The sequence below is a fragment of the Myxocyprinus asiaticus genome, chromosome 11 (assembly GCF_019703515.2).
Source record: "Myxocyprinus asiaticus isolate MX2 ecotype Aquarium Trade chromosome 11, UBuf_Myxa_2, whole genome shotgun sequence".
NCBI classification, from domain to species: domain Eukaryota; kingdom Metazoa; phylum Chordata; class Actinopteri; order Cypriniformes; family Catostomidae; genus Myxocyprinus; species Myxocyprinus asiaticus.
In genome coordinates this window covers 24,281,566-24,300,897 of record NC_059354.1, presented here as the reverse complement: position 1 = coordinate 24,300,897, position 19,332 = coordinate 24,281,566, and the positions used below count along the sequence as shown (strand labels likewise).

Below are 19,332 nucleotides of genomic sequence, written 5' to 3'. Positions count from 1 at the left end.
CCTCCTTAGAGGTGTATCATCTGAGAACTTTCTGAACCCCTTGAGCCGCTCGTTACGCCACATATATATAGTGTGTGTATGTGTAACCCCATAAATGTTTCCCCAAATGGAGAACTTAGAATGCATTTATCAACACTGCTTATCATGTGTGTTGAGTTTTATTATAGTTCACAAAATATATATTGGTACCTGTTCCTTTAAGAAACTCCTAGAAGTCATGATATTTGGTTGAAATGTACTTTTAGCAAAACGTGGTTTTTGCAAACAAGTTAGTTCATCCTTTATTTATTGGTGTAGAAGTCATTAAGCCCATCTTATACACAGGTGGATTTGATCCATTATTGGTTCCTGTGAGTTTGGGGGAGGGGCGTGGAGAGAGAGAGAGAGAGAGAGAGAGCACTTGTGTGAGACATGAATGCGAGAGAGAAGGAGAGTGTATGCGCTTGCGAACTGATGAATGTGTGGGTAAATCATGATAATCCGAACAGGATGCATTTAATTGCTGTCAGATTGTTAATAAGAGTTTCAGTATCTCGCATCTCACTGAATATTCTTTTGTTTTTGTGATAGTGTTTTATTTGTGTCTGTTCTAATTGGAAAGACATTAAACTCATCTCATTTTTTTTTTCACTAACTTGTCTGTGTGAGCACCAGACGAGTTAGTGCTGACTGGAAGCTCAATTCTGCAGAGTATTGTATAAAGCAGCTATAGTGTGGACTTTAAAGGAATAGTTCACCCAAAAATGAAAATTTGCTGATAATTTACTCACCCTCAGGACATCCAAGATGTATCTGAGTTTCTTTCTTCTTCAAAACAGAATTTTAAGACTTTTCTTTTCAGGCCTCCTCCTCTAAACAATGCAAGTGAATGTCCTCTATTTTTTGACGGTCCAAAATGCATATTTAGGGTGCATCAAAAATAATCCACATGACTCCAGTCGACAAATAAAGTTCTTCTGAACACAAACGATGGATTATTTTGAGAAACAAAACAATACTTATATACTTTTTCACTACAAATGTTCACTTCCATACGTCTCTGTGATGTGCGCTCATGAGAGGGATGACGTAAGCTTGTTGGTAAGGTCACGTGGAGGAGGCAGGAAGCACGTCGTTTACGATAGAAACTTGCACAGACCAAGTGCCGTTCACAAACCAAAACAGTCCAAAACAATATAAAATAAAATCATTTCCTAATAATAATAATAAAAAAAACAATGTAAACAATGATGCGCTTCCTGACTCCTCCTCCACGTGACCTTACCAAGGAGCTTTCATCATCCGTCTCATGAGCGCACGTCACAGAGATGTACGGAAGCGAACATTTGTAGTTAAAGTATAAAAGGCGGCGGTATGTCTGATCACGCGTCAGACACAAAGTCTGTTTAGCGATCTAATTTCCCTAATTCAGAGGACATGAGTTCTAAAAGGGAATTAAGGTACTCAATCTTTATTTTGCTTGGCACTTCGGAGAGATTCTCTTTGTTTTGTGGCCACAACGCACACTAGCAACCATACAGGCCTGCAACGAGGGGGTGAGCATGAGTGAGAGGTGTGTGTGAGCCCACGTAAGTTAATTGTTTCACTTATTTTATTGTCACAAAGGTATTTCATGTAAAAGTTAATTTTAATGAGATATTTTCTATTTTCAGAGTGTTTATTGGATATTGCGTATATTTGAAATATCCTTAAGTACAAGTTAAGACTAAGTACGTATAAAAGAGTGTTATATATTAAGAGACATTTGATTTGCACTCACCTGTAAAGGGTTATATACCAAAATTATATTTCCATGTCCATACATGGTCTGTGAAACTGTCTCAAATATTTCTCTTATCCTATTTTTTTTATTTTTTTTTTATAAATCCTGTAATTTTCTTATTATAAGTGGAATTTGCAGAGGATATTTATTCATTTAAGTTAAAGTGTGTAGTATCTTAAACAGTTAAGTTAATCATTTAGAGTGTTAAGTCATAAATATACACAAGTACAGGTGTATTAAAATTCATATTTTATTTCATATTGGTGTGACTTACAGTAGGCTAGTGATTTAAGAGAGGACCCATATAATCAGCTGAGAGACATAAAATACCTGAACCCAAGTGCCCTCCCTAAAAGAACAATCAGGTCAAACACCCCTGTGAGTGAAGAGAGTGCTACAGTGGTAGCCTGTACATTAAATTCCTCTTTTATGCCCTAGCTCAAAAGAAAATTTAGAAACCAATTGATTTAATTTAACATAGTATATTGCTATAGACCTGACAACTGTAATGGATTCAACTGGAAATCCTGACTTCCAGCAGAACTTACCAGGTGGTGCAAAGAGGCAGTGGTTGATGAGACTCATGCCATTTTGCTGGTAGAGGTTTCTGCTGATATCGATGTGATGCGTATTGAGGATGTAACTCAAACTGTGAAAGCTTGGGGAAGGATGTGTGTCAGAGCTACAAAAGAAGGCATTAACCCAGAAACCTTAAGTGTATTATGAGTGTCGTGAGGTTGTGAACCCTATGCTCATTCCCACTGAACTGCTGCCTGCTGAGGAGGAAGATCCCTGGAAGGAGATGGTAACTTAGGGGTTTGGGCTATCTCCTGGTAGGTTTGCAGGAAAGCTGGCAATGTTCTTGACTGATGAAGGGAAGTCTATGATGGACATACAAGCCTTATTTTCTCTTGCCAGTCACATTACTGGTTCTCCTGAGTCAATAATCTGGGCTGTGGGAGACCTGTTAGACAAAACGGGCAGACAACCCACTGACAGTAATTCATATAGAAGATTACATACTTTCTCTGGCTCTGTTCCTACTCCGCTGGGTGAAGAGACAATGGAGAACTGGATTGACCAAGCATGTATGATGATCACTGAGTGTGAGTGCTCTGAAAAAGAGAAGAGGAGAAGAATAGTATAGAGCTTAAATGGGCCTGCCCTTGATATTATCAAAGCAGAACGATTTTCTAGCCCTGATGCTAATGCTCTACAGTACATAGAGGCCCTAGAAAGTACATTCGGAACCTCTGAGTCAGGCAAAGATTTGTATTTTGCCTTCCGCCTTCTCCGCCAATGTCCTGGCGAAGTCCTGTCAGATTTCCTGCGCAGAGTGGAGAAATAGTTAACCAAAGTAGTACAAAGAGGTGGATTGTCCCCACAGATGATAGACAGAGTGAGAGTAGAGCAACTGATTAGAGGCGCCATTGAGTCAGACCTGATGCTTCTACAGCTAAGGCTGTGAAAGAGAAAAACACAACCATCTACTTACCTAGTTCTCTTAAATGAGATCACAGAAGCTGAGGAAAATGAAGCAGCCAGATGGTAAAGTCAGTGCAGTGTCAGGATGAAAAACTCAGCTTTGCAGTAGTGAAAGAGTTAAAAGCGGAACTCCAGGACCTGAGAGCCAAATTAGGAGAGGAGTCCGCAAATGGGTATGCTGCATCTATGATGCTGGAGTCTAAACCTAAGCCCACTAAGAAAAGTGCGGAGACACCACGAGACTTGGAAGTCCAAGCATTAAAGCAACAAATACAGCAGCTTTAGCAGCAGATTGGAGTCATGAGTGTAGGCTATGGTCCGCAAGCAAGCCAGGCCCAATGACAACCCAAACCTGCTTCTGTTCAGTCGAGAGCTAGACATGTTCAAGCTCGGGAGGATTACTTCTGTTACCAGTGTGGGGAAGACAGGCACATCACCACAAAATGTATAGCTCCTGAGAACCTTACCCAAGTTATTCAGAAGTTAGTCTGTTCCCTGAGAAAAGCTAAGAGTGGGAGGAATGACGTGCCTAGTGACAGTCCTAAAGCTGGGACAAAAGATTGTTTTTCAGTAAAAAGCCAGGCTGATGTCTCTAGAACAAGCTGTCTTCCTAAGGGATTGGTGGGTCCCTCCTCAACTGTCTCAATGAAGATCAATGGACATCTGTGTAAGGCGCTGCTAGACAGTGGGTCCTAGGTTACAATAGTGTTTGTCTCATGGTACCCAATATACCTTCTGGATGTGCCACTAAGGCCTCTTCACGGACTATCTATATGGGGATTGAGCCCATACAAGGGATATATTGTGATAGATGCCTCATTCCATGCTGCTTTCACTGGAGTGGAAGAGTCTATCTCCATTTTAGTGCTGGTCTATCCTGAGCCTCAAGGACTTCACCAAGTTCCTGTGATAATTGGGGCAAATGCCAGTTTTTTCAGGAGGTTTGCTGCTTTGAGTGGAGACACAAATACTCCAAGTAGCTCATGCTTTAAGGATCAAGACCACTTACCCTGATGTGTGCTAAACTCAAAAGCCAGAAAGGAAGGCCCAAACCTATCAGAAGCAAGAGTCAGGTGGGTAGGGCCCAGTGCTCTCATTGTCCCTCCAAGAACTGAGGTATATGTGGCCTGTAAAATTGAGTGTGAAGAGCCCTTGAAGAAGGACATCTTTATTGTTGAAGCCATGACTAATGACCAATTACCTGCTGGAATATTAATTACCCCTGTGGTGCTGCCCTTTTCCACTGTAAACATGGATACCTTTCAAGTGCCAATGCATAATGAAACATTAAAAGAGGTTTCCATACCACCTGGAATCATCATTGCTCACTTGTTTTCTGCCGATACTGTCATTGAGACTCACAGAGAGAAAACATAATCAAAGAAGATTGACCCAGAGTTGTTTTACTTTGGCACGTCTGCCATTCTTGCTGCATGGAAAAGGTTATGTCAGAAGTTGTCAGAAAAAAGTAATGTTTTGTCCCTTCAGGAATGGGATGTAGGATTAGTGAAGGGTGTGGAACATCACATTCGATTGAGTGACCCAAGACCATTCTGAGAAAGATCCTGTCGCATAGCTCCTGCTGACATTGAGGATGTCCGCCGACACATAAAAAACCTGCTTGCAGCTGGCATAATAAAAGAGTCCAGAAGTCCTTATGCATCACCCATTGTAATCACTAGGAAGAAGAATGGGGCAGTGAGGATGTGTATTGCCTACAGGACACTCAACAGTCACACTATTCCCGACCAGTAAACCACACCTCTGATTGATGATGACCTGATCGTGTTCGGCCGTTTGCTGGAAGAACATGAAGAGAGACTCTTCAAAGTACTTGACCGTCTTGAGAAATGCAGATTGAAAGTTTCAATTCACAAATGCTAGTTCTGCCAACAGCAAGTCAAGTATGTGGTACATATTATTTCTTCTGCTGGGATTGCCTCTGATCCTGAGAAGGTGGATATAGTCACCCACTGGAAGATGCCAACTGACCTAAAATCCTTACGTTCCTTAGGGTTATGTGGGTTCTGCTGATGCGTCATTAAAAACTACTCTGCAATAGTGTGACCACTGATGGAGCTAATGGCTGATGCCAGTTTGAATGGCTTAGGTGCAGTCCTGAATCAAGAATACTCTGAGGGACTATGGTCAGTGGCATATGCAAGCCGAAAGCTGAGTGCTGCAGAACGGCATTATCCAGTTCACTAAATTGAATTTCTGGCTCTCAAGTGGGTAGTAATTGATAAGTTACATGACTACCTGTATAGAGCCAAGTTTGTTGTAAGAACCGATACTAACTCACTCACATCTTGATGAGTGCTAAGTTAAATGCCACCAGACATCAATGGTTAGCCAAATTAGCCACTAATGATATTAGCTTATAATACAAACCAGGAAAACACATTGTGGATGAGGATGTAATGTCTCAAAAAGATAGGTTCTATTGGCCTAAAATGAGTCATGACATTGAGCAGTATGTAAAGACTTGTGGAAGGTGTGTCACCAGGAAGAAATTGTCGCAGAGGTCATCCCCACTGAATCATATCACTAGCAGTGGCCCCTTAGACCTTGTATGTAATGATTTCCTCTATACTGAATCTGATTCCAAAGGGATTGCAAATGTCTTGGTCATAACTGACCATTTTACACAGTATGAGCAGGCTTTCCTTACAAAGGATCAGAGAGCTGTGACCGTTGCCAAGGTTCTATGTGAGACGTTTTTTGTGCACTATGGACTACCTGCACGTATACATTCTGATCATGGACAAGACTTTGAGAGCCGTCTCATTAAGGAGCTCCTTGGGATGCTGGGGATCATAAAATCACGAACCTTGCCTTATCATCCACAAGGTGACCCTCAGCCTGAGTGGTTAAACAGGACGCTTCCTTCCATGTTGGGTATCCTTGACCCAGCCAAGAAAACCAAATGGAGCCAACATATCAGCCAGTTGGTGCACGCATACAATTGTACCAAGAAAGATGAAACTGGTTACTCACCATACTATCTCTTGTTTGGAAGGGAAGCCCGTTTGCCTGTGGATCTATGCTTTGGTACTTTACCAGATGGAGAAAAGGAAGTGACATACTAGCAGTATGTTGAAAGAATGATAAATTAACTTCAAGATGCTTACCAGCTAGCAGCTGAGACGTCCTTCAAAAACCATCAAAGGAATAAACAGCGCTATGACAAGAAAATGAAACATCAGATTCTTGATGAAAGAGATTGTGTTCTCATACAGAATCTTGCCTTAACCAGTAAACACAAACTGGATGACAAGTGGAATTCCTTGCCCTACATTATAGTGGAAAAGTTAAGGAACTGTGTAGAAGTTGAGGACTGAAACAGGAACTGGAAAGATAAAGACACTTCACAGGGATCATCTGTTGCCAATAGGAGACAATGTAATATTTTCTGTCCTGAACAGGCAGAGGAAAGATGCAAGACCTCCCATAACTAGAGCCCAGTCTGTTAAAAAAAAACAAGTAAAGGAAAACCAAATCGCCACCAATGAATGTGAAGGAGTGGATAGTTCCTCTGATAGTGAGAATGATCTTTGCTCTTACTTGCCAGAGCGGGTCATGATGCAGACAAAACCATTGTCTATGAGATCATCTGAACCTGCTGTTGAGGAAGAAGTTGTACACAGTGATGGTGAAAGTAATGATCCTCAAAATCAAGTGATGGATAGAAGTCTGAGAGAGAATATGAGAGATCTTTCTCAATCACCTCCTAGATTGGGGAAGGATTTATTAACAGAAGAGAGAGAAAAGCAGTTCAGCAATGCTCCAGGAGTGGAGACAAATTCTGTTGACAGTCATCCTAAGAGGACTGCAAAACCTGTCATTAAGCTCAGTTATGATGGTCTTGGCCAACCTTCAGACAAACCTTTGTCTGTTGTGTATAGAAGGATGGTTATACATCTCGGAAGCTCTTCTGAGGTGAAAGACTTTTGTGGTACGCTGTGGTGTCATCCTTTGGCCCAGTGTGCCAAGTGTGGCAAAGTAAACTCTAACTCAAATGTTACAGCCACTATGCAGATTTGAGTTTGAATCTTCATGCAGTCTCATGGGGGCATGAGAGTTTTAGAAGGGGGAGAGTGTAACCCCAGAGATTTTTCCTCAAGAAAATTGAAATGGAGAACTTAGAATGCATTTATCAACAATGCTTATGTGTGTTGATTTTTATTATAGTTCACAAAGTTAAGTATATATTGGTACCTGTTCCTTTAAGAAACTCCAAGCAGTCATAATGTTTGGTTGAAATGTACTTTTAGAAAAACTTGGTTTTTGCAAACAAGTTAGTTCACCCTTTATTCATGGGTGTATAAGTCATTAAGCCCATCTTATACACAGGTGGATTTGATCCATTATTGGTTCCTGTGAGTTTGGGGGAGGGGCATGGAGAGAGAGCGCATGTGCGCATGAATTCGAGGGAGAAGGAGAGTGTATGCGCTTGCGAACAGATGAGTGTGTGAGTAAATCGTGATAATCCGAAGAGGATTAATTTTATTTACTCATTTAATTACTATCAGAGTGTTAATAAGAGTTTCATCCAGCACCTCGCTGAGTATTCTTTTTTTGTTTGTAATGGAATGTTTTATTTGTGTCTGTTCTTAGAGGAAAGACATTAGAAAGACATGCTTCTGTCACCAAGACAAATTCCTTGTATGTGTAATCATACTTGGCAATAAAGCTCATTCTGATTCTGATTAAACTCATCTAATTATTTTCACTAACTTGTGTGTGAGCACCACATGAGTTAGTGCTGACTATAAGCTCAATTCTGCAGAGTATTGTTTATAAGCAGCTGCAGTGTGGACTTTAATAGCTTGCTGCATTAATCATCATCGCCAACCGCAGTGATACAGTTAAATCGTTGGAAACGCTGCCTGGAGGGAGATCCAGATAGCACACTGAATGATTGTGAGGTTCAGGGCTCCTCTGGCAGCGAGTGATCGGCGAGACCGCAGCATGTCTGATCGCGTGTCAGACACAAGACTGTTTAGCGATCCAGTTTCCGTAATTCAGAGGACATGAGTGCTAAAAGGGAATTAAGGTACTCAATCTTTATTTTGCTTAGCTCTTCGGAGTGAAAGAGCCAATTCTCTGTTTGTTTTGTGGCCGCAATGCACACTAGCAATGGTACAGGCCTGCAACGAGGGGGTGAACGCAAGTGAGAGAGTGTATGTGTGTGTGTGGGCCCACGCAATTTATTTGTTTAACTTCTTATTTTATTGTCACAAAGGTATTTCATGTAAAAGTTCATTTTATTGATATATCTTTTCTATTTTCAGTGTGTTTATTGGATAGTGCATATATTTGAAATATTTTTAAGTACATTTAAAAGAATTATATATTGAGACATTTGATTTGTACTTATGTTTCCATATTCATCTGTGGACTGTGAAACAGTCTAAAATTTTTCCCTTCTCATCTAATTTTTTTTTCTTTAATAAATCCAGTTGTTTGCTTATTCTAAGTGGAATTTGCAGAGTTAATTCATTACTGAAGTTAAAGTGTACAGTATCATAAACAGTTAATTTAATTATTTAGAGTGTCAATTCATATATAAACTGGGGGAATGGCCCTAGCCCTCACCCTCCGATCCAACAGGTCCCAGATGTGCTCAATGGGATTGAGATCCGGCTCTTTGCTGGCCATGGCAGAACACTGCCATTCCTGTCTTGCAGGAAATCACGCACAGAACGAGAAGTATGGCTGGTGGCATTGCAGGAAGGGTACTACATGAGGGAGGAGGATGTCTTCCCTGTAATGCACAGCATTGAGATTGCCTGCAATGACAACAAGCTCAGTCCGATGATGCTGTGACACACCGCCCCAGACCATCATGGACCCTCCACCTCCAAATTGATCCAGCTCCAGAGTATAGGCCTCAGTGTAACACTCATTCCTTTGACGATAAACGCGAGTCCGAACATCACCTCTGGTGAGACAAAACCGCGACTCATCAGTGAAGAGCACTTTTTGCCAGTCCTGTTTGGTCCAGCGAATGTGGGTTTGTGCCCATAGGCGACATTGTTGCCGGTGATGTCTGGTAAGGACCTGTCTTACAACAGGCCTACAAGCCCTCAGTCCAGCCTCTCTCAGCCTATTGCTGACAGTCTGAGCACTGATGGAGGGATTGTGCATTCCTGGTGTAACTCGGGCAGTTGTTGTTGCCATCTTGTACCTGTCCCGCAGGTGTGATATTCGGATGTACCGATCCTGTGCAGATGTTGTTACACATGGTCTACCACTGTGAGGACGATCAGCTGTCCTTCCTGTCTCCCTGTAGCACTGTCTTAGGCGTCTCACAGTACAGACATTGCAAATTATTGCCCTGGCCACATCTGCAGTCCTCATGCCTCCATAGAGCATGCCTAAGGCACATTCACGCAGATGAGCAGGGATCCTGGGCATGTTTCTTTTGGTGTTTTTCAGAGTCAGTAGAAAGGTCTCTTTAGTGTCCTAAGTTTTTATAACCATGACCTTAATTGCCTACCGTCTATAAGCTGTTAGTGTCTTAATGACCGTTCCACAGGTGCATGTTCATTAATTGTTTATGGTTCGTTGAACAAGCATGGAAAACATTGTTTAAACCCTTTACAATAATGATCTGTAAAGTTATTTAGATTTTTACAAAATATCTTTAAAATACAGTGTCCTGAAAAAGGGGCATTTGTTTTTTTGCTGAGTTTATATACACAAGTACAGGTGTATTAAAAATAATTTTATTTCATATTGGTGTGACTTACTGTAGGTTAGTGGTTTAAGACAGTACCCATATAATCAGTCGAGAGACACAAAATAAGTGAACCTAACTGCCCACCCTAAAAGACCTCAGGTCAAACACCCCAAAAGTGTGCTATATACTGTGTGTGTGTGTGTATATATATATATATATATATATATATATATATATATATATATATATATATATATATATATATATATAATTTATTATACACTTTAGCCAAATACATTTAAACTCAGTTTTTCACAATTCCTGACATTTAATCATAGAAAACATTCCCTCTTAGGTTAGTTAGGATCACTACTTTATTTTAAAAATGTGAAATGTCAGAATAATAGTATAGAGAATTATTTATTTCAGCTTTTATTTCTTTCATCACATTCCCAGTGGGTAAGAAGTTTACATACACTTTGTTAGTATTTGGTAGCATTGCCTTTAAATTGTTTAACTTGGGTCAAATGGAAGCCTTCCACAAGCTTCTCACAATAAGTTGCTGGAATTTTAGCCCATTTCTCCAGACAGAACTGGTGTAACTGAGTCAGGTTTGAAGGCCTCCTTGCTCACACATACTTTTTCAGTTCTGCCCACAAAGTCAAACAAATCAGATTGAGGTCAGGTCTTTGTTATGGCCACTCCAATACCTTGACTTTGTTGTCCTTAAGCCATTTTGCCACAGCTTTGGAGGTATGCTTTGGGTCATTGTCCATTTGGAAGACTCATTTGCGACCGAGCTTAAAGTTCATGGCTTATGTCTTGAGATGTTGTTTGAATATATCCACATAATTTTCCTTCCTCATGATGCCATCTAATTTTGTGAAGTGAACCAGTCCCTCTTGCACCAAAGCACCCCCACAACATGATGCTGTCACCCCCATGCTTCACGATTGGGATGGTGTTCTTCGGCTTGCAAGCCTCACCCTTTTTCCTCCAAACATAACAATGTTCATTATGGCCAAACAGTTCAATTTCTGTTTCATCAGACCATAGGAAATTTCTACAAAAAGTAAGATCTTTGTCCCCATGTGCACTTGCAAACTGCAGTCTGGCATTTTATGACAATTTTGGAGCAGTGGCTTCTTCCTTGCTGAGCAGCCTTTCAGGTTATGTCGATATAGGACTCGTTTTACTGTGGATAGATACTTGTCTACCTGTTTTCTCCAGCATCTTCACAAGGTCATTTGCTGTTGTTCTGGGATTGATTTGCACTTTTTGCACCAAACTACGTTCATCTCTAGGAGACAGAATGCATCTCCTTCCTGAGTGGTATGATGGCTGTGTGGTCCCATGGTGTTTATACTTGCATACTATTGTTTGGACAGATGAACATGGTACCTTCAGGTGTTTGGAAATTGCTCCCAAGGATGAACCAGACTTGTGGAGGTATAAAAAACAATTTTCTGAGGTCTTAGCTGATTTCTTTTTATTTTCCCATGATGTCAAGCAAAGAGGCACTGAGTTTGAAGGTAGGCCTTAAAGTACATCCACAGGTACACCTCCAATTGACACCAATTAGCCTGTCAGAAGCTAATTTGCTAATTGCCTAAAGGCTTGACATCATTTTATGGAATTTTCCAAGCTGCTTAAAGGCACAGTTATCTTTGTGTATGTATACTTCTGACCCACTGGAATTGTGATAGTCAATTAAAAGTGAAACAATCTGTAAACAATTGTTGGAAAAATTACTCGTGTCATGCACAAAGTAGATGTCCAAAACGACTTGCCAAAACTTTAGTTTGCTAATATGAAATCTGTGGAGTGGTTACACAAATGAGTTTTAATGACTTCAACCTAAGTGTATGTAAACTTCTGACTTCAACTATATATATATAGATAGATAGATAGATAGATAGATAGATAGATACACACATATGTGTGTGTGTGTGTAGTTGATTATATACATGTATAATGTAAGGGTGAGGTAGGCTGAGAGGATTCCATTTGTGGGTTTTTATTCAAATACTCATTCAAATGTAACAGATGCCTTGGTTAGGGTGCCGGACAATTCGGGTGGGCTTGGTGAAAGTCTCTGGTGAGTGATGGATCCAGTATGTCCCTAGCTGCTACTCATGATCTCTCCTCCAGGCCGTATCCCTCCCAGTCCATGAGGTAGTGTAGTTGACTACCCCTCCTGTGAGAATCCAGAATCTCCCGAACCAGGTAGGCAGGAGATCTTGAGTGGAGGAGGAGATCCCGAAGTTACCGACGAAGGACTCGATGCCTCGTGGACTGGTTTCAGGAGGGACACATGAAAGGAAAGAGAGATGCGGTAAGTAGCAGGCAATTCTAAACTTTACATGACTGGATTAACTTGACGTAAAATCTTAAAAGGACCAATGTACCTTGGACTTAGTTTCTTGCAAGGGAGTTTCAGGCATAGATTGTGAGTAGAAACCACACCCTATGACCTGGCTGATACTCAGGATGGGGGCGTCTGTGTTGATCAGCTTGGATTTTCTGATATCGAATAGCTCATTGGAGATGGACATGAGCCCCGTCCCAAACCAGTTCAATCCTTCTAATCCAGTCATCCATGGCAAGTACTTCAGATATTTCCACAGACCAAGGGAATAGGGAGGTTGATATCCCAGAATGCATTGGAAGGGGGTCACAACTATCGAGGAGTGTGTGACGGAGTTGAGCATATTCTGCCCATGGGAGGAAGATGCTCCACTTCTGTTCTTTGCTGCAGTATGATCATATGTTTCTACTGATCTCTTAAGCTGTTCTACTTGGCCATGAGCTTGCAGATGATAGCCAGAGGTGAGACTGACATTGATGTTTAGTAGTATGCAAAATGCTCTCCATTCTCTTTAAGTGAACTGTGGTCCTCGATCAGTGACTATGTCATCAGGTAATCCATGGATTCGAAACACTTGATTGAACAGCACTTGAGTTGTTTCCATGGCAGTGGGTAGACCTTCCAATCGTATAAGACGGCACAATTTTGAGAAGCGATCAATGGTGACCATGATGGTGGTGAATCCTTGAGAGTTAGGAAGATCAGTGACGAAATCAATAGTGGGACCAGGGTCATTGTGGAATAGGTAGTGGTTCTAATAGCAGGTAGTTGACGAGGTGTGCGGGATTGTGCACAGGTCTGACAGGCACTTACAATAGTTCTTGACATCAGTGGATAGTCATCACTTGACATCAGTCGCTAATTTCTAAAAAAAGTACGAATAGTAAAGCCGTCTAGAGATGAGTGATGTCCAGGATGTCTAGAGGTGAGTGATGTGTGGACCCATTGAATAATTCTATTGCATAGACTGAATGGAACGTACACCTTGCTAGTGGGACATTCTGGAGGGGAAGGCTCCTCTCGTTGAACGCGTAGAATCTCCTCCATGATATCCCTCCGGATAGGTGCAATGATGATGGAGGAAGGTAGAATCTTTTCTGGACTGATGTGTCTTAACAGATTCATAGATACGTGACAATGCATCGGCTTTACTATTTGTACATTTTTAGAAATTAGCGAAGCCTAGAAATCATTGTAATTCCTTTACTGTGGTGGGTGTGGGCCAGTCAATGACGGCTTTTACTTTGGTGAGATCCATCTCCACTCCAGAGTGGCTAATATTATATCCCAAGAATGTGGTGGAAAGGACATGAAATTCACACTTCTCAGCTTTGACAAAAAGATTATTCTGGAGTAAACGTGGCAAGACATTTCTTACATGGTAGATATGTTCCTCAATCGACCTTGTATGGATCAAGATGTCGTCTATGTAGAGTATCACATATTGATTCAGGAGATCCTTGAAGACTTCATTGATGAAAGATCGGAAAATGGAAGGTGAGTTGGAGAGCCCGTACGGCATTACCAAGTATTCGTAGTGCCCCCTGGTGGTGAGAGAAGCTGTTTTCCATTCATCACCCTCTCGTATTCTGATGAGGTTGTAAGCATATCTGATGTCCAGTTTAGTTAAGTATCTGGCCTCTTGTAATTGTTCCAGGGAAGAAGGAATAAGTGGTAATGGATGGCGGTTCTTGACAGTAATTGCGTTGAGTGCTCGATAGTCAATACAAGTTCTTAAGCTGCCATCTTTCTTGTCAACAAAGAAGAATCCGGATGCAGCTGGAGAAGTAGAGGGTCTAATAAATCCATAAGATAGGGACTCGTCAATGTACTCTTCCATGGCCTTGGCCTCTGGGATGGACAGTGGGTAAACACGGCTCTTGGGTGAGGAAGTGTTAGGAAGAAAGTCGATAGCACAGTCACAGGATCAATGAGGAGGTAACTGGGTGGCTTTCTCTTTACTAAAAACCTCCGCCAAGTCAGCATACTCATTGGGGACATTGTTCGGCAATGAAGGGAGGTTCTCGGTGAGATGAGTTGTGCAGACTGTAAATTTGGGTAGCAGTTCCAGACAGTGAAGATGACAGTGAGGAGACCAACAGAAAGTCCTTGTTCTTCCATGAAAACTGGGGTTCATGAACGGATAACCAAGGATATCCGAGAATCACTGGGTTTCATGGTGATGAAATGACATACAGAGTGATTTCTTCAGTATGAAGCAGACCGACTTGGAGTTTTATAGGAAGAGTTTGATGAGTGATATGGCCTTTACTGATGGGACCGTCATCAACAGCAGTTACAGCAATAGGTGGTTCACACTTGGTCTTGGGGATGTTCAATTGCTTCACTAAGTCCTGATGTATCACATTAGCAGCAGCTCCTGAGTCAATTAACGCTGAGAAATGATATTCTTGGTTAGCGATGGACAAAATAATGGGTAGTGACTAGCCTTGACTGATTGTTAGAGTATTAAAGATGTGACTCGCTCTATAACGTTGTGAAGAGGTGGTAGCAGGTTTGACGGGGCAGTTGGAACAGCGATGACCTGGTTCACCACTGTAGAAGCAGAGGTTATGGAGTAATCATCTTCTACGTTTATCTTGAGACACACGAGTTTGTCCTATTTGCATAGCCTCCATAGGTTGCTGCTGAATTGGTACTTGAACAGAAGTTGAAGGTACATGATGTGGTAGGGAGGTATGGAAACATAGTTGTGATCATAAGAGATTGTCTAGTCTGATATCGAGGGTAATGTACTTCGAGAAGTCGAGGGAGTCATCTCTGAATACTAATTCAGCCTGGAGTTTAGCTGACAGATTAGAATGAAAAATGTGTTTCAAAGTGATGTCATTAAACCTGCTCTGTGCTGCAAGAGTACAAAACTGTATGGCATGATTTGAATCAGATTTATTGCCTTGACGTAGTTGAGGGAGCTGAGCTGCTGCATCCATGCCTCCCGCAGGATATTGAAAAACATCACGAATCAACGTAGTAAAATGACTGTAAGATTGTTGAATATGTGCATCATGATCCCAAACAGCTGTAGCCCACTCTAATGCCTCCCCAGTTAGCAAAGTCATGATAAATGAGCATTTCAACTTATCCTGGTTAAAAACTTCAGGTTGGTTTGAGAAGTAGATGGAACAGTGTCGTAGGAAACACTTACAATTATCAGGAGAGCTGTCAAACTTATCAGGTAGAGCAAATCTTACCGATCATGGCGTGGTGCAGGAAGAGACCGAATATATTGTGTTAAATGGTCATTGGTGGCTTGTAGCATTAGCAGCTGGTGTTGAAAACCTTTGAGCACCTCATTCTGATACCCGATGGTTGAAAGGAGTTGAGAGACATCTACTGGATCTGAGCCAGGTCGAAATATTCTGTAAGGGTGAGGTAGGCTGAGAGGATTCCATTTGCGGGTCTTTATTCAAATACTCCAAGTCATAAACATCAATCATAGTCGGGTCACAGGCTGTAGTCAAAATACATAAATCGGTCCACGGGCAAACAAATCCAAAACAGTAATCCAAAAACGTAAGTCCAGAAAACGTAAGCAAAATCATAACAGGAGGTCTACAAATGGTAAGGTAGTGGAACTGGCAATACTTCACAACATGATACTGTGAGCACATGGCTTATATACATGGTGAATGACCAAACAGGAACAGGAAGTGACAGAGTTCAATATTCAGGTGAGGGCTCCCTCTGGTGCACGGGAGCCTGTTCAAATGTCACATATAACATTAAATTCAACATGAAACAATGTTCATGATACATGAATGGAATTGGATATTCAATGAGAAAAAAGGGTTTTGGAACTAGGGACATGATTTTATTCATCCATGGATGGATGGATGGATGGATGGATATTAAATATTTTAGAGTTCTTTTCTCTCTGTATTTGAATAGTGTGCAATGGATGCCCAAAATACTATACAGCCTATAAGACGATGATAGCGCAAAGCCAGAGAACAGAACAGGAAAGCTTTCTTGTCTCATCCCCACTGCCTTAGAATGGTTAAGCTTAACATGCATATGATTTTCTGTTATCTTCATAAGTACAAATATGTAGATTTTACCTTCCTGTCTACTGTCAGACCAATAACTGTACGCAACACTATATTTCTGATAACATGCCGAGAGGTTTGTTTTCTGCAAGTAATTTTTCCATTATGTCGTTACTTTCATTAACATGGTGCTAGAAAATTTCACCCACATGAGGAGAAAAGAAAATTAAAATATAGATGCGTAACAAGGTTAAAATAATATAATATTGCTCTGCAGTTTTGTCATGATGGGAGGTTGTAATGGACTGCAAGATCCTTATGTAAAAAAGTAGCTTTGTTTTAGATTCTGTACATCAAGACATTCACAAATCCCACTCAACACACACGCCTCCGAGACATCTGTGCCTTCTGTACTCATACAGGCAACATCAAAGCTCTCCAGTCCAGCTTCAGGGAGCCTTTGATAGAGCTGAGTTATTCAAAGACTGGCAGCAATTGCCCACTGACATATAGGTAAGCTATTTTTACAGGACATTATGCAAATATGTATACATTATTACTAAGTCAACCATGCATTCACAATACCCATTGGGTGGTGGTTTCATCATGTCTAAAACAAAGATGATGACGCTGGGTTGCAGACTATCTTTTATTGCATAACAAGTCTATAAATTATTTTGGATTCAGGATTTTAAATTAAACAGAAATGCATTTAATATTTTATGTCATTATGGTGTTCAACAAATCAAAGTGTTTTTGAATTTTGTTAAATATATTTTTTTATTATATTATGAATGTTATTTATAATGAAAATGTTACATTTCAGAAAACCTCAGTTAATGCTTTCAAGACTCCATGAAATCAGAATTCGAGTTTTGTGGCTTTTAATTCATGTGTTTCCTTTTGAGGTCATCTATATGCTAGTGTACTCATAAAAGTTTGGAAACTATGGAATACTCTCCAAATCACTGTTCATTGTTTTGAGACAACCAAAGTATGTAAGCTAATTAATAAAAGAAAAAAGTGAGTCTGATATGTCCCGCCCAAACCTCGGGTTTCAATATATAATACATCAACATAGGATAGAAAACTAGTTCATGTGATTTCAAGGGTTCTTTAATTGTTATATTATGAGTTAGTACCTTCTGTGCAAGAGGGTCCTCCATAGGCAGAGTTAGTGCAGTCACACACGTAACCACTGCTTTTCTCAATACATTTCCCCCGATTGTAGCAGAGACCAGCCGAGCTGCTACAGTGACCTGCACAGCCTGAACTCACTCCTGGTGTCACTTTGGCCTGTTCCTCAAGGTTAAAATTCACTCCGTTCATGGTAAATGCCCTGATACACCCAAGAAAGCCTCTCTGCTTTGTGACTGTGCCGCCTGAAAGAAAAAAAGAAAGAAGACTGATAACTATGTGACTGACTCTCTTAAGTCTATTGACAAACAAAACAATCCCTTTCTCACTGCAGTTCACTTTAAAAATGTCCATCTTACCAACATACAGATGGCTGCCAAGCTGAAGGCGAAGGTGTCCATCAGGTGGAGATTCTATGATCCGCAGGGGCAGTTGGTCAACCTGCAAGGACGACTCTTTCACACTGCGTTCAGCTCGAACCCAATGCCACTGTCTGTCATTTAGTGGCACAGGAGATTTCACTGTCAGGACTACTGGCCCATCGCCCGCATCAAAGGAGAATATCACAGCTGAGGGAGCTGGGTGGAAAGACACATGACATTTTTAAAGCATGATCTGAAGAGTTTCTACACCTGCTTGGATTAAAGCAGGGACTCTCAACAGGGATGGTACCGCCCTCCAGTGGGCGTTCAAAGGATGCCAGGGGGCGCTGAGAGCAAATTAGTAGAGAGGGGGGCATTTGGTTACAAATGGGTGTGTTGATCAATCATGTTAATCAAATCTATCGTCAAGTTCCTATTTGCATTAAAATGTTTATCTAGACTCCATTATATGGGTTGTATCGCGGTTCATTTGATTCTGAAGTCTAGCGACACATCTGAAATATCGTGTTTAGCAGTGTCAAATAGACAGGCAAAGTCACAACCTCCGCTAAAGCACCTGTATGGCTCTGTAGGTGGATACGGCTCAATGGACAGAGCAGCGCGGGTGCAAAGCATGTGTGTTTTTACTCACAGACCAGTCTCGAGCTCTTAAACGCGCACCTCTGATGATTGCAGCGCTGCGAGAACCAGTGAGAAACAAGGCGCGAGATGCGGAAACTATTTGAATTCAGCACAGAATTCTACATGACCACCCTTGAATTTACTATAGTAACACTAACTGTACTTTAGGCTGAAATAGATTCATAATAAATATGATCAAATCACTACTTACCTTTGTCATAGGCTACATTAGGGGAGTGAGGGAATATAATACATTTTTGTTACAACAAATGTTTGTTACAACAAATAAATGCTTATATTTTGTATTTATTGTTTTTACATGTATTTAGAGTAGGCCAACTGTTTGTAATTACAAAAATGCCATCATATTTTTTATAGAAATCATCATTGAGAACCACTGGATTCAAGGAATAGCTGTCCCAAAAATGAAAATTCTGTTATCTTTTGCTAACCCTCATATTTTTCAAAACCCACATAACTTTTTTTTTTCTTCCTTAAAGCACAAAAGGAGTTATTTATAGCAGTGTTCAAGCTCTTTTCCATACTTTCTTTGTATCGAAGAGAGCAACTTGGACATTCTGCTACACTTGTCCTTTTGTCTTCCACAGAAGACAGAAAGACTGCAAAGAAATATTTACTGTAACTGTAATTAATTTTCTAAATAAAAGTTTTAATTGGAAGCAACTGGAAATTAATTAGGCTAATATAGACTTCTTAGTTGCTATATTATGCAGCTATGTTAACTGAAAAAGCGAATCATCATTAACTGAATTTTACTACAAATGTTTTTATTTATATTTATTAAAAGCTTATTTATTCTCTGCATGTATGTATCTGTACACCAGTGCATGGATAAGTATTGAATTTTGTTATTTTAAACTCTA

The 19,332-nt window shown here is 40.7% G+C and overlaps 1 protein-coding gene across 1 annotated transcript in view; it reads right to left on the bottom strand.

Annotated features, from left to right (window-relative positions):
- The window catches only part of LOC127447843 (contactin-associated protein-like 5), a 167,211-nt gene that overhangs the window by 22,370 nt on the left and 125,509 nt on the right, over positions 1-19,332 (bottom strand). The window contains exons 17-18 of the mRNA XM_051709940.1: positions 17,804-18,022; positions 17,450-17,689 (exon numbers count right to left, since the gene is read on the bottom strand). Coding sequence (XP_051565900.1) covers positions 17,450-17,689; positions 17,804-18,022 — 459 coding nt within the window. The remainder of the gene's footprint in view (positions 1-17,449; positions 17,690-17,803; positions 18,023-19,332) is intronic.